Raw genomic sequence first — 16383 nt, forward strand, 5'->3', positions numbered from 1 at the left:
TGTGTGTGTGTGTGTGTGTGTGTGTGTGTGTGTGTGTGTGTTTGAGACGGTTTCACTATGCAGGTTAGGCTGGCCTTGAATTCATTTTGTAGCCCTGGCCTCAAACTTGCAGCAATATTCCTGCCTCAGCCTCCTAAGTGTTGGGATTACAGGCATGTGCCACCACTCCTGGCCTGCAAATTATATCTTATTTCCACAACCAGACTTAGCCCTGAGACAAGGTCTCTGTTTTGCATATGACAAAGTGCTGTACACTGTGTTGAACCAGGTAATTCCCTCATTACCATACCGGGGATTTAGAGAGGTAAGTGACTTTTCCAAGCACCCCAGGCAGGGCCTCAAGTGCAAAATCAAGCCTGTGCTCCCAGGAGATGCTGCCTGCCCACTCTACCTATTCTCTGCCTTCTCCTTTGTAACAAAACCCTTTTTATTTGGGTTGGGAATGTGCCCAGTTAACATTGTTAGCCTTGATTTGCAGCTACCTATGTGCTATGACTCGGTCCTATACAGTTCCCAGGAGTCTACTTCAGACGAAATGCAGACCAGGTGACTGGAGCTCCACTAGCCTGTGAGGCATCCTTGAGGAAGGGAGCCAGAATTGAAAGTGGCAGAAAATAGAGGAGCCTGGGTTCTTGCTAACATCATGGCTGTCTCAGTCATGCTGATGGCATATTTTCCAATGCCATGGTAATATGAACTCTCATTAAGCCACAGAAGTAGAACCTATTAATACACAGCCAGACCTGATCCATGGGCTCCAGTGAGGTCTCACCCCTCTTGCGCCACTCGGACATGACTCAGAAGCAGCAGCCAGCATGGGTGATATAAAGTGTTTCTTTATTTGAACATCATTCCACCTGCACTGAAGCTCAAATCCAGCAGCAGCAGAAGGGGTCAGGACCAAAATAAAGTGTTACCAAATTGGACAGTGAACAGTGAGGACACATTCAGACAGAACTTACTAGTGGAGTATAGACGATACCAAGCTATCCTAAAGACATAGCGGAGGCCCTTGGAGGTCTGTCCATCAGATCTCTGGAAAAGGACTTACTCCCTGTTCCAGGAGCCTCCAGTCCCACCCAAAAGCTAGCTCTGAGCCAGGCAGGGGCCCACATGTTTCTGGTGCTGGGAAGATCCCAGTTTCTCCAGAGAGAGTCCCCTGTCTCAGCTCACACTGGAAGCTGGCGAAGGCTGACTCCTGGGCCCAAGCAAGAATCTCAAAAGGCCAGAGACTCTTTCCCCATAGCCTTGCCTAAAAGTTCTCATCTTCTTGGCTATTCCAGGCCTGAAAAGATCTTGCTCCTACCCACATCCTCACCCCCTCAGGAAAGTTTCCTCCATAGGTTCTGGTCCCCAAAGAGGAAAGTTCACCTCCCACAGCCCAGGTAGTAAGGACTGATTAATACCCTGGGCTAAAGGCTAAACTGCCTCCATGTGTGGCTCCTGCTTCTCCTGAAAGGGCATAGAAAAGCAGGTGGCGTCAGATCCCCCTCACCTACTCACCATGGGCAGAGGACTCCTCCAGAGACCTAAAGCCTGGAGGCTCTGGGTTGGCACCCAAGAGGCCTTCCTGGGGTCAGATGTGTTTGTCCCTTCCCAAAGACTAAAGCCACTTTGCAGGCTGTGCATAAAGACAAACCAAAGGCCTGTCCTTTACATGATGCTGCCATTGCCCCAGAGGGCCACTGGAACCATGGGCTCACCTGGGTCCTCAGCAGAAGCACCTTTACCTGCTCTGTCCCACCTCTGCTGAATCTTCCAGGGCAGGGCTACGGTTTGCTTCCCACTCCAACCTCCATCCATTCCCTGGGCTACCCTGGGGCACACCCAGGCCTCAGCCCACCCAATCCTGTTCTAACCCTTGGTTACTCCTAGGCTGCCCCTTGCCCCACCCAGGCAGCAGCTGGCTGGGTAGAGGGTGGCATGGAAGCATTGTCAGACCACCCCAAAAGGAAACTGGCTCTTCTTCCTCCCCCAGCACTGACCCACCGCCAACACTGCCTGGACTCGGCTCCCCTCTGGAATGATTCCACACTCCAATCTTCCTGGGGCTACTTAGGCCTCAGGCCTCCAGCCATGTGGCCTTCAGGGGGCTGATTCGAACCTCCCCTGGAGCACAGGAGTCTTGGGCCACTAGTGTCCTTCAGAAAGCAAGCTGTTCCCTCCCTGCTCCCCACACAGCAGCATCGTGCCACCTCCATCCTCTTCTTCCTGTTCTTTTTCCTGCATGTCAGTCTTGCCCTCCACGAATCACCTCTCCATTAGCCTCTTCACCAGTTCTTTCCTGTCCTGCCACTCCTCCCTCCTCCCCCAGATTCCTTTCTGCCACAAGCCCCTGGATTTCAGTCTCTTCCCTTCCCATTTCTCCAGCTCTGCTCCTGCATCTCCAGATCCCTCTCAGTTATCTCTGCATTTGTCTCCTCCCTGCTGCTTTGCCTCCCTCTGCACTCTTGGCCCTTCGCCCCTCTCTTCCTCTTTCCCAGTCACTCGTCCCCTGCCCTCCATCACTCTCCCTCCAACTCTGGGCTCCTGTCGGACTCCGAGGAACTCATTCCTGCCCCCCACTGTCTGCTGCACCTCCAGCGCTACCACGCGCAGGCAGCACGGGCAAGGGCCAGGAGAGTAAGAGTGGGATCCAGGGAGGCTCCAGACGGGGTTGTGCAGACTCAGGTCTTTCTCAGGTCCAAGTCCCATGGAAACGAACACAGGGTGGCACATATACGGCTCTCGAGCTGCTTTCCTCCCTGCTGGCGGAGGCAATCCCGATCAACAATTAACAGCACGCTTCCCCAGGCAGCCTGGGAGGCAACCCTCCTGCTCCACAGTGGACCAGTCAGCAGGCACCCAAGACGAAGCTGGTCTGCTGCCCCCAACCAGGTGCTGGAGGGGTTGTACAGCCACAAGCTGGAGGGCTCCCGAGGCTAGATGGCTCTGCCACCAAATCCACAAGGTAATGTGGAGTGTTCAGAAGCTGCCTAGAGTCTCCCACACTGCTGAAGGGCACGGAGAAGACCCACCGTGGGGTGGGGGAGAAGACCGCTTTGCCTCTCTCCAACATACACACACACTCACAAACACAAATACGCACACACACTCACTCATGCCTCGGCTCCAAGCACTGCCCACAGGCTGCACACCTTGGTCGTATTACAAGGTGACAGGTAGGCAGGGAGAGGAAGAGGCAGGGATGCTCAAGGCCCAAGAGTGGGGACAGGGGTACCCTGTTCAGAGGTGACCTGCAAGTTCAAGTTATGCAGAAAAGTATCAAAGAGGCAAGAAAGTCTCTGCCCTTGGCAGATGCCTGGGGTGTAAGGACCGTGAGAAGGGTAGAAGGGGTGACAAATCGCATATTCCCCACCTTCTTCTGGCCCCCTCCCCAACCCCAACCCTAACCCTGACACCAGGGCCAAGAAGTCTGTGCTGTACAAAACAGGCCAGGGTCAAGGGTCCAGTCATGGTGAGACATCTCAGCCGGCAGAGAGGAGGCCAGGCCACCCAGCCGGCACCCCCTCCCTGCCCCCGGAACCTGCATCTGTTCACAAGCTCTGCGCTGCTCAGGGCTCCAGGCAGCGAGTGACAGTGAGGTCCCCTGCTCTCTCCCTTGGCACAGCTCACCCTCGTTTGGGGTCCTGGGAGGAGGCTGGGGCAGGAGCAGAGGAAGCCTCGGCAAGGCTGGCGGCACCTGGAGCTCTGTGGCAGATGTGGCGGAACCATCATCAGGAAAAAAAAAGTAGGAAAGAGTCTGGCCCACCTGGGGCAGTGTCGTGAGTCAACTTCTGTAGGAGGCAAGGATACAGCCAGGTCGCAGCCTTCCAGACTGGGGAGGTCTGGGAGACAGAACCACGGTACCTCCCTTCCCTGGGGATCTGCAGGCCACTCTGGAGAGGAGAGAAGCAGCCAAAGGATGGGATCTAGGTCCCTTAGGCCAGACTGAGACGAGACTCATAATTAGCCCCTCCCAGGGTCCACAGGGCCCTCCCCTCCGCCGGGCTGCAGAATGGCCCTTGTCTTTTCTTCAGAACCTGGAACTCCCAGGCTGGCTGTAGCTGATAAGTCAGTCTGAGATCTTCCCTCAGAGCCTGGACGAGAGGGCAGGTGACAGGACAAGCTGAGGTCAGGCCAATTCCTGGGCTGGAGTCTTGGCCTTCAGGGTCCCTGTGAGTGAGCCACAGGGCAGGGGAGGACTCCCCATCCGGAGACATCACCTCCTGGCCGCAACACAGAGCTTACTGTAGTGCCCACGAAGTCTAAGAGAGAGAGAGAATTGGAAAGTGTCAGAGACCAGCTAGGCAGAGACCTCCCTCAGCCACCCTCAGGGCAGTTGTAAGCTGGCTGGCAGGATGAGCCGGGGCTCCATTCGACCTTCCTGAGCCCAGGTTTCTCCATCTGAAGACAAAGCTAGCCAAGGGCTTGGCACAGGGCACACCTGCAGATGGTGGCGATGTGGTTTTCCCTTTTGTTCTGAGGGTTTGTGACTCAAAACTCAGAGCCGGACTGTAAGGCTCACTCATCTTGAGCTCCCAATGAGGGACAGATGTCCCCAGCAAGGGACAGAGATTCCTTGTTAGGGAGCTTTAGGGAGGGAGGCAGGGCACTAAGCTGGCCACCTGGCCCTGATCAAATCCCCAAGCTGCACCTCTGGGAAAGGCCCTGGGAGCCAGCTTGGTCTTGCACTTCTGGAAACTGCCACCAGAGGGCAGGCCCTGCCCTCACAGCCCACAGAGGCCAGGATCTGAGGGCTCCCTCTGAAGAAGTCTTAAGGACAGGCTAGCTGAATGGGGAGGCAGTAAGTCTCTAGCTCACCCACTGAGGCAGGCAGCTTGACAGCCCAGAAGAGCCTGGGCTTTGGACTTGGCCCTGTATTCAGACTCTGACAGGACCACTTAGGACCCTAGGGCAAGTTTCTCTGCTACCTTAAAGCTGGCAGGCTTCTTTCCCCAGTGTGAAACAGCGGTCCTGCTCATCACTGGTCCTTCTCTGTACTACTCTCACCACCCTCACTTTATGAGGTACAGGACACCGAAGCTCAGGGTTAAGTAATTTCTGCTTGAATATGATCTGCCTCACAGTCCAAGACTTCAACCACAATGCTGATTACCTCTGCTAACAAGATATCACTTGCAATCACCACCATGACCGCCATTGCACAAACGAGGAGAGACTGCCAGAGACCAAGGGAATTAATATACAGTGCTGAACACAATCCTACTCATGCTAACAGTTCCAGGAAGGCTGTGACTACAAAAAGCACCACACCAAACGCAGGCTGGGTCCCTGGTGCCACCCTCTGGAGAGCCATCTGGCATTGCCATTACAATTTGAAGTGCGCAGTTCCACTTCTAGAGCAACCTAGAAAACATGTGGATGTGTGCACAAGAAGACCAGACAAGACACTTACCTTAGCACTGCTGGGGAATGGAAAGACCTAGAACCTCCTTGGGAGCCCTCCTGGGGAGGCCAGTTAAAGGCCAGTTAATAAATTACAGGTGCCCCCCCCTTTTTTTTTCCAGTACTGGGGAATGAATTCAGTGCCTCCACACTGAGCCACACTCTCAGCTTTTGTTTATTTTTTGAGGCAGAGTCTCACTAAACTGCCTAGGCTGGGTTCAGATTTACAATCCTCCTGCCTCAGCCTCCCAAAGTACTGGGATTATAGGCATGTGCCACATGCCCAGCTAGTTCCTTCATCTCACATTATGCATATATGCATATAAAAGGATCTAAAGACAGAAGTTACCCCTGAGAGTCTGGCCTTATGTGTAAAATTTTATTATATTCTACTGTTACTTGATGTATATAAAATTTATGTGTAATATACTAATTACATAGCATACTATAGTAAATACTGCTCCTATAATCCTAGCACTTGGGAGGCTGAAGCAGAGGATCACCACAAGTTCAAAGCCAGCCTGGATTACATAGTGAGTTCAAGGGCAGCCTGAACTACACAGTGAGACCCGATCTCAAAACTCCCTCCCCACTGCAAAAAAAGAAAAAGAAAAAAAAAGAAAAGAAAGCAAACAGAAATGACAGGATGGTGGCTCTCTGTGGTTGGGATGGTGGTTATCCTTGTGTGTATTCCTGGGAATGGAACCCAGGTCTGCCACATGCTAGCCAAGTGCTCTACCAGTGAGCTATACCCTGAGCCCAGAGTTATAATTCTTATTTTTTCCAGCTATAGTTTGTTTGTTTGTCTCACTATGTAGATCAGGCTGTCCTTGAACTCACTTTCTAGTCAAGGCTGGCCTTCAATTCGTAGGGATCCTCCTGCCTCAGCCTCCTGAGTGCTGGGATTAAAGGCACACACCACCACACCTGTTTTTTCCCTTTGCTTTTACATATATATATATAAGCATGTGCACATACCCGCTTCATACCATAATGATAACAACGTTTGCTTAGTTTTGAGTTTCATAAAGAGTCACTCTGTCATTTCCTATAATTTCTTTTTTAGCTGGGAGTAATCTGAGCACAGGACAAGCCCAAACCTGGGCAATTCAGCGAGACCCTGTCTCAAAAAATTTTTACAAAGGACTTGGAGGGCTGGGGAGGTGGCTCAGTGGTAGAGTTCTTGCCTTGCATACACAAGGCCTGGGTTCCATCCTCAGCACCACAAAAGAGAAGAAAAGGGCTGGAGATGTAGTGCAATGAGAAGGCTCCGAGGTCAATCCTCAGTGCACGGTGCCCGAAGGAACACAAAAACACAACTCGATTTTCTTCTCAGTATTATTTCCCAGATGCACCCCCTTGTGTGGCACATAACCAGCTTTGCTGCCCACCCTGACCTGCCTGCTCCGCTGCCCGCGCCTGCGGGCTGGCCTCAGGAGTCTGCGCCTGCCTGCCTGTCAAGCCAACCTCGGAGCACCTCCTGGGCCGGGTTGAGGCCGCCCGCCCGCCCGCGCGCGATCAGATGCTCAGGCCTCGGCTCCCTTTCCTCTGCGGAGGCCCGCAGCCCCCACGCCCGCACGCCCGCACTCGCCTTTGTTCTCCTGCTTCAGGTCCTCCTGGAGAAGGTCTGTTTGCCGATTGCCCAGCACAAAGGCGAGGAAGGAGAGGATGAGGGCGTTGAGGATGCCGATGATGGCCAGGATGTACGCCCAGCGCACCGAACAGTCCCCCAGGGAGTACTTCCCGGTCTTGGCCCCACACATGTCCCGGATGGTCTCGGCGTCCCAGCCATCAGGGAAAATCATGCAGCCCAGGACCAGGCAAAGGGCTGCGCGACAGGGACCGCGGCGGAGAAGGAAGAGAGAAGGGATCGTTACTCCTGGGTAGAGGGCCCTGCACGTCCTGGGCATGCGCAAGCCGAGGGCCACGCAGGGCCTCCTGCCCGGGGCGCAGAAACTTTCTGGAACCCTCCATCGGGTCACTGCCGCACCCTCCTCCTCAGCTGCCTCGGACCTCCCAACCCCACCTAGTTCTTAGCCTCGCACATCCTCACCATTTACTAGCTTTTGTTGAGGGGGAGGTGTTGTTTTGGCATGCACTGAACGACTGCAGACTGGGAACCCTTTCCCTTTCCTCCCAGAAGCTGGAAATAACGCTGCTGTCGGGCAGTACGACCCGGCAGGCAGCGCCGACTGGCTCTCACTTCCGCCTGTATTTCCGCTTCCGACAGGGCGGCCAGTGCACGCGGGCGGAGCCTGTGCTGAGCGCCCGGGGCTTGAGGCCTGCGGGCCTGGAGGGCGCTGGGAGCGGTTCTGAGCCAGTGGGGGCCGGCGTCTGTGCGTGCAGGGCCCGGCAGAGGTATGTTATGGCACTGTGGTGACCAGGGCTCGGGCTGCTTTTGTTCCGCAGCGATTTGCTAGAAGTGGGACCCGCGAGGATGCCTCCACGTCGAGTCTCCCGGTGCGGGTCATCGGTCCGCATAAAGACTTCAGGGGCTGACAAAGGGCTTTGCCAAAAGCCTAGGGTAAAGGTTAGCTGTGTCAAACCCGTCATAGCCATGACATAGTAACTAGGGCCGGGGATATAGCTCAGTGGCACGAGCGCCTGCCTGGCAAGCCAAGGTCCTGAGTTCATTCCCGGTACAAAAAAAAAGAACCATTGTGTCATCACATAGTAACTACAGAAATAAGAGAACGCTGGGGGTGTTGGCTTCAGGTGAGGAGGGAGGGGCAGAGAAGGCAGAGAGAAAAGGGGTAGGGCCCCATTAGCACCCATCCTCCGGACCTAGCTCTTCCCCTTCCCAGCTCCCAAAGGGGTCTAGGTCACCAACCAGAGCCAATGGGCTCTGCGTATTTCTCTCCTAACAGTGATTGGCTCCCAAAGGGGCACGTACTGCCTGGCAAGCCAATGGGAGCCACCAGACTCAGACCACTGGAGGCTGGAGTCTGCAGAGCTGCGACTCCCTGGTGGCTGGCTGTGGCCTTCATTCCCACCTGCCTCTGGATGAGGGATCGGAGACCCAAAGTTCCGCAAGGGGCTGCAGCTACGGGACCTTGACCCCATGCCTGCCCACGGAGGCCTTACCTGGGTTGTAGATGACTGCAAAAGGGCTGGGGGTGGGACAGTGGCAGAGTGAGAGCAAGGTATCCACAAGGCCCTGATTCAATCAATCTCCAGGGCCACAAAAAAATAATTGGTAGATGACAGTGTTAGGTAGTGGTCAGTATGTTGCCTGTCTTGGGTGACCCGTCTGCCCCATGGGCCTGGGGTCCCCTTTCCCAATAGGAAGCTGCATTTCCACTGCCCCACTCCATAGGGTGCTGCCCTGCAGATGCGCCTCCCTTCCCCCTCCCTGGCTTGCCTCCTCCAAGGTAGTTCTCACTCCCACCCCTAAGGACTGGGAACCGCTCCAGGTGAACGGCCGGAAAATGCAAAGGCCCTACAGTAAAAGGTAGCTGGGTACATTGAAAATTAAACAAGTCTTAAGATGCCTGTTGGACGCCCATTGGACACCCGAAGACAGGAGCCTGGGGGGAAAACCTGGGCTGGCAGTGTAAATTTGGGGGCTTCAGGAATTTGTGAGAGTTCAATTTCTGGGACCAGACCCTTGGCCAGTGCTCCTACAGGGAGTGGGAAGAGGAGGAGGCTTGTCCCTCCCCTACCTATACACACCTTTGGCCAGGTCAGTGGATCCTGCAGGAAAAGGAGGTAAGCCCAGGTTGAGCAGGGGAAGGAGAAGGGGCCTCACATTGCCAGCGCCACCTTGCCCCGGGCTCCTCTGGGCTTTCTGGAAGCTCCTGCCTACCCCATCACTAGGCTGTGAACCTCTGGCCAGGAAGAGTAGGGCAGAGAATGGACAGGATGAGCCCATGCCTTCCAGCCACCTCCTCTCTGCCCACCCCTCCCCCAGACACCAGAGTGGCCCCTTCTCTTCAGTGTGCTTTGCACCTTCCTGGAGCATCTATGTCTCTATGGAAACCACTCGGGTATTCTGTGCTCTAGCCGCATGGCTCCCAGCTACTGCAGGCCACCGTGCCCTCCATAACCAGCACAGAGACCTCCTGAGGCTCACTTTCCATTCTCTCCCCACCCTACCCCCACATTGTGTTCATTGTGCTCAAGTCAGAGCTTAGATTTCTCTTCCCTTTTCTGTACAGATCTGCCAATATTAAACATTCCCTCAGCACCCTAGGGTATCTCACATCAGATACCTAGCATCATCCATGACCTCTACCTCCCAGGTCCTAGTGATGCCTTCACCCTCTCTTGAAAGTCTCCAGGCATTTGATTATACCAGTCCTCGACCACCATGCTAGGGGTCAGGCATCTTCATCCAGCTCCCCAATACTCCCTAACTTGTCCTGCTCCTAGCAGACAGGGATACGACAAAATTAAGAAGAATAATGTAAATGGGCTGAGTGTGGCAGTGCACACATATAATCCCAGTACTCAGGAGGCTGAGGCAGGAGGATGGTGAGTTTGAGACCAGATTGGACTATATAGTAAGACTGTCTCAGAAAAGAAAATATTAAGCGGAGGGTGTAGCTCAGTGGTAGAACGTTTGTCTAGCATATACAAAGCCCTGGGTTCTACCCCTGGAAGTGCAACAATAATAATATAATAATAATATGAATAATTTGAAACTCCTTTTTTTGGTGTTTTGAGACAGAATCTTGCTTGGTAGTCCAAGATGGCCTTGAACTCAATATATAGCCCAGGCTGGTTGAAACACATAATCCTCCTGCATCGGCTTCTAGAGTGTTAGAAATATAGGTGTGAACTACTACACCTGGCTCTGGGTTAAATTTTGTTTAAAAATAGCACTGAATTCTTAACCATGTTCAGGGTGCTAAGCTCCTGAGCTTGTTTAATCTATAAAAATATATGAAGTGGGAAATAGATTGCCCTCATCTTACAGATGAGGAAACTGAGGCCCAGAGGAAAGTATTCAGTGTCTTATCCAGGGTTACACAGATATAGTAGTAAGTAGTGGGATCTGTATTTAAGACCAGGCCCTTGTTTTTTAAATAGACCCACTTTTAAACAGATGAATTTAGATCACTTTCAAAGAAAAGGAGACCAGGACCATTTGCCATGAGTAGAAAGACTCCATAAATACAAGCACAATGAAACAAAAATAGTATTCTTCGATTCTAGGTAGGTGCTTTTACCTGCCAAGTGCTCCAAGCCTAAGGACCTGTGAATAGGCAAGAGAGGAGCTGAAGACTCTCACATCAGCAGCAAGCTGACGCTGCTTCTTGGAGGCAAGACACTGGGCGTGGAGCAGTGTGCTCACCACTGGTGCCTGGTGCCATCTTGGCTATGTCCCAAATTTGGCAAACACATCCCACCTTGTCATGCATCACACAAGGCTCAGCTCCATTATTTGTTGTTGTTGTTGGTTGGGTCTTTTTGTTTGTTTGTTTGTTTGTTTTTTGAGACAAGATCTTGATGTGGCGGGGCATGGTGGCGCACACCTGTAATCCCAGCACTTGGGAGGCTGAGGCAGGAGAATCGTTGTGAGTTTGAGACCAGCCTGTGCTATAAAGTGATCTCAAGGCCACCCTGAACTGCACAGCAAGACCCTGTCTCAGAAAGATTAAAAAAAAAAAAGGATCTCGATGTGTCGCCCAGGCTGGCCTCAAACTCATGGTGATCCTCCTCCTGCCTCATCCACCCTAGTTGTGAGTTTATAAGTGTGTACCACCACACCGGCTCAATGTTAAACTGTACTTGAGGCAAAGCAGTGAGCCTCTCTGAGCTCACTTGTGAAACAGGGGCCATGACATTCCTTCAGCCCACTTCCGGAGAATCATAGGAGAGGGTTGAGCATGGTAGGTCCTCTGGGTGGGCACAGGCAAGTCATGGTGACTCTCAGTAGAACGGAAAAGCCTTAGACAAAGAGACGAGGCTGTTCAACAGTCTAGAAATGAGAGCTGGGTATGCAGGTGCACACCTATAATCCCAGCACTCTGGTCAATTTAGCAATCTAGCAAGATCCTCTCTCAAAATATAAATGAAAAATGGCTCAGGAGGTAGCTCAGTGCAAAGGCCCTGGATTCAATTAGCAGTACTGGAAAAAAGAAAAAGAAGTTAACAGTGGTGGCCTGCCGAGGAAAGTAAGCTCACTTCTTCCTGTGTAACCATGGCACAGAAGCCAAGCTCAGCATCTGCTCATCCCTCTGACCTTGTGTTTGAACCTCCAAATTTTAGCTAAGACTTTGACTGTAGAGAATAAAGACTAGATGTGGCCACCGGACTAAGCAAAATTCACATAGTTGTGTTCTTTGGCTTCAGGGAAACAACTTTGTGTGTGTATGTGTTCTGCTGGGGATTGAGCTCAGGACCTTGTGCATGCTATGCACATATTCTATCCAGGGATACACCCCCATTGCCTGTATAAGCATTTATGCCCCCTCCTTCTCCATCTCTTCCTCCACCCTGCTATCTGGCATGCAGATGTGATGTTAGGGATTAAGCGGCCACTTTCATCAGTGAGGATTCTGCCGTACCATGAGAGTGCTGCAGCAGAGAGCTGAGACTTTGGCAGCTCCTGCACCAATTCTGGACTGCCCAGCTCTTTGCTACTTTTTTTTTACATAATAAACCAGAACTTTGTAAACTACAATTATGTTGGGTTTTCCCATCATAGGCAGCCAAACCCAGTCCTGATAATGTTCTGTCCCTTTTGAAATTTGCAGCGTGTGTATTGCTGAGGAAAGAAGTGTTTAGCTTTGTATTCTTGGGGAAGCATCTTCACCTCTCTGAATCTCAGTTCTGTAATCATAGGAGTGGTGATCAGGCCTTCACAAGGCCGCAGGCAGATCAAATCACTGCCACCAGTCATGGTGGCACACTTTACTAACATGGGTGACATGAAGGTGGCACTTAGACCTCATCAAGCTTTACCCTTAGGTTACTCTTGTGTGGTGTCTAAAGGATGCACACCACATGTGCACTGCTTCATAGCAAAAGGCTGAACTCAGAGGAAGCCAGGCATGGTGGCCTATGCCTGTCTTCCTAGCACTCAGAAGGCTGAGGCAGGAGGATTGCCACCAGTTTGAGGCCAGCCTGGGTTACATACTTCAAGACCAGCCTGGACTATACAGCAAGATCCTATCTCAAAACAAAACAAACCAAAAAAGCAGAAGAAGGGGACTTTGAGGAAGATAGCACAGGGGTGAGCAGCAGAGAAAGACCTCTCTGAGATTTAGTGTCCAGACACTAAAATGTAGCAATGTAAGGAGGGAAAGGAGGAGGGAAGTGGGTTCCCAGGACTGAGGAAGGATGTGAAGTGAGAATTGCAGACCACAGGAAGAGTGAAGAAAGAAACTTCAGTGAAGAAGAATACAGCAGGTGGTGCTTTCTCCCTGAGCCCAGATTCACTCCATGGGAGGAACAAATTGAACCTGCAGATGCAAGGCAACTACTGTAGAGCCCACAGGCCTCCACAGAGAAATGCACCAGTGGAATGGAGCAGGGGACACAGCAGACTGCAGTGGCTGGTGAGTTATTCAGGTTCAGACATCCATCTTGGAGAGGAGCCAGCTGAGCTCAGGACTTAGAGCAACTGGTGTTTGATTCTACTGTTACTGTTGATTGCACTACTGAAGACAAAGTGACATAATTGTTCTAATCAGTTGTTCTTCCTGGTATGCCAAGACTGAGATTGCCTAAGGATAATAAAAATACTATATGCCAGGGCCAAAGAACCAGGGGCTGGGCCAAGTACACAGCAACTTCCAATCTCCAGTAAATTGAAGAGCTAGGATCTTGTAACAGACTGAAGCCCAAAAGCCCGCTACACCTGGAAGGCACTTCTGAGAAGTAGTCATTTCCTAACAGTTCTAAATACTAGCAATAAAGCTACTCACTATAGGCAGTTTATAAGCATCAACCCAGGCATTAAACTAAAAAAAGAAAATGAAAAGACACTTCAATAAGATGTAATCCCAGACTTACAACTCATGGCAATCCCAGGGGGGCAATGAGGTGAGATAATCCAAAAGACACCCACCTGGACTCTCTGAAGTGGTAACACTGGAAGTAACAAAGCAAAGGAATGAGGCTTTATAAAACAATCAAATCACAAATAATTTCTCACATAATTATACAGCTGGTAACCATAATGAAAAACATGGTTAGTGAATCTAGAGTACAGATTTTAAAAATACAGCAGATTAGGAAAATGATGGAAATCATGACTGCCCAACATAGGAAAGAAAGGGAATCCAAGAAGCAGATATGCAGGAGATTTAAAACTACATTCAGAGTATTTGCAGTATAATGAACCAATGTGGGGACAGAATGTCAGATATAGAAGACAGGGTTGCAGTTTGTGATTATGAAAAGAAAGATTTATTAAAAATAGCAAGGGACCATGAAAAATCAATCCAGTAGCTGCTAATGGTGCTGGAGTCAATAAAGAGTAGGAGGTGGAGTGCAAATGACATAAAAAATCCATTCACAGAAGTAATGCCAGAAAACTTCCTTGGCAGGGGAAAAAAGAGTTTGACATCGGAATAAGTGAGGCATATAGAACTCCAATTAGCCATGATCAAAAACACTACACCAAGGCATATATTAGTCAAGATTCCAAAAATTCAACACAAGAACAGAATATTAAAAGCTGTTAGAGAAAAGAAACTAACCATCCATAAAGGAATGCCCATCAGAATCACTGCAGACTTCTCAACACAAACCCTCAAGTCAAGGAGACTTTGAAGTGAAGCATTTCAATCCCTAAAAGAAAACAACTTCCAACCCAGATCAATGTACCCTTCAAAACTATCTTTCAAAATTGGTGGAGAAATAAGATACTTCCATGACAACACCTGAAGAAATTCATGAACACCAAAACCAGCACTCCAAAATGAGGTGAAAGACAATCTAGAAAGAGATAACAGAGATTACAGTTCCATGAAGTCCAGCAGAATGAATCCATCAGGCAAGGCAAACAATTACACAGAAGTGGGGAAAAGGGGAACCAACAACAGGAAAATAACATACAAGGAGAAGTCAATATATATCAATTATAAACATCAATGTTAATGGTCTCAATTCACCAATCAAATGAAACAGACTGGCAGACTGCATCCAGAAGCAAGACCCAACACATTTAATTCAAAGAAATTCACAGACTAAAAGTCAAAAGATGGGAAACAATACTCCATGTGACAGAAACCTAGAAAAAAGCAGGGCTAACTATTCTCTTAAAATAAAGATTTTAAGCCAAGACTGGTAAAGACAGACAAAGAAGGTCATACATCCTTCTGAGGGGAACAATCCAAGATGAAGAGATAACAATCATATATGCACCAAATACCAGCAGACAACTATATAAAATAAATATTAACTGATACGAAAAAATCAAGTAATCACTAATACAATTGTAATGGGGGACTGCAATACTCTCCTGTCACAAATAGATCAACTAAACAAAAAACAACAATGAAATATTAGAACTGAACCAAAGTTTTGAACAAATAGATGTCTACAGAGTATTCCACCTCACAACATCAGAATACATTCTTCTCAGCTGCACATGGGGTGTTCTCCAAAAAACGCCACATACTAGAGTATAGAACAGGCTTAAGTAAATGCAAAGGAAGTGAAATTATTCCATGTGTATTATCAAACCATGGTGCAGTGAAGTTGGAAATGAATGGCAAAAGAAACCACAAGAACTTCATAAACACGTGGAAATTAAATAACAACCTCCTAAACAACCAATGGGTCACAGATGAAATTAAAGAACAAGTTCAACATTTTCTGTAATTAAGCGAAAATGCAAATACAACATACTGGAACTTATGGGACAGAATGAAAGCAGTTGTAGGGGTGAAACTTATATTGGTGAATACCCACACCAGGAAAATATAACAAGCTAAAAAAGAAAACCAACAATGTTGAACCTCTACAAACAGAAAGAGCAAGTCAAGCCCAAGGCTTGTAGGAGTGAAAGAATTATAAAGATTAGAGCAGAAATTAATGCAATGGAGACAAAAAAATAAAAAGATTCAATAAATTGAAAAGTTGGTTCTTTGAAACATTAAATAAAATCAACAAACTCTTAGGAATCCTTATCAAAAAAAGGAAAGACTCATCCATGCAATTAGGAATGAAAAGGGTGAACAGATCCTACAGAAATGCAAAAGATCATCTATACCTACTTTGAGAACCTATATTCTAATAAGATTGAAATCCAGAAGAAATGGTCAGATTCCTAGATACATATGAAGTAACAAAGCTGAATCAAGATGATATAAAAATCCTACATAAACCAATATCAATCAAAGACATGATTATCAAATATCAAATTGATTATTGATATTATCACCAATATCAAAAAATCAAAGACATGATTAAAAATTTACCAACAAATAAAAGCCCAGGCCCCAATGGATTCACTGCTGAATTCTATAAGAAATTTAGAGAAAACCTAATACTGCTACTTCTCAAACTCTTTAATGAAATTGAAAGAGAAGCAATACTGCCAAAGTCATTCCTGGAAGCAAGAATTACCCAGATACCAAAAGCAAAAAAGGACCCAACAAATAAAGAAAACTATAGGCCAATCTCCCTCATGAACATACATTGAAAAAAAGATACTGGCAAAAAATGTAGCAAATCATCAAGAAGATTATACACCATGACCAAGTAGAATCCATCCCAGGAATGCAAGGATGGCTCAACATATGCAAATCAATACACCATATTAACAGAGCCAAGGACAAAAACCCTATGACCATCTCAACAGACAAAAAGCCTTTGACCAAGTCCAGCATCCATTCATGATAAAAATCACCACATAAAACTGGAATAGAAGGTTTTCATTTCAATCCAATAAAAGCCATCCATGACAAATCCAACAACCAACATCATACTAAAGGAGAAAAAATGAAAAGCTTTCAGTCTAAAATCCAGAACAAAAGTCAGGCATGGTGGCACATGCCTATAATCCCAGAACTTGGGAAGCTGAAGCAGAAGGATCAC

At 48.9% G+C, this 16383-nt stretch overlaps 2 protein-coding genes across 2 annotated transcripts in view; one reads left to right on the forward strand and one right to left on the reverse strand.

The window, feature by feature from the left end:
* The window catches only part of Setd5 (SET domain containing 5), a 122874-nt gene that overhangs the window by 97167 nt on the left and 9324 nt on the right, over positions 1 to 16383 (forward strand). The window lies entirely within an intron of this gene.
* Lhfpl4 (lipoma HMGIC fusion partner-like 4) overlaps positions 819 to 16383 on the reverse strand; it is a 75301-nt gene continuing 59736 nt past the window's right edge. The window contains exons 3-4 of the mRNA XM_005413016.2: positions 6980 to 7216; positions 819 to 4247 (exon numbers count right to left, since the gene is read on the reverse strand). Coding sequence (XP_005413073.1) covers positions 4147 to 4247; positions 6980 to 7216 — 338 coding nt within the window. The 3' untranslated portion in view covers positions 819 to 4146. The remainder of the gene's footprint in view (positions 4248 to 6979; positions 7217 to 16383) is intronic.

Source organism: Chinchilla lanigera, unplaced genomic scaffold, assembly GCF_000276665.1.
Source record: "Chinchilla lanigera isolate Chin_1 unplaced genomic scaffold, ChiLan1.0 scaffold00160, whole genome shotgun sequence".
Lineage (NCBI taxonomy): Eukaryota > Metazoa > Chordata > Mammalia > Rodentia > Chinchillidae > Chinchilla > Chinchilla lanigera.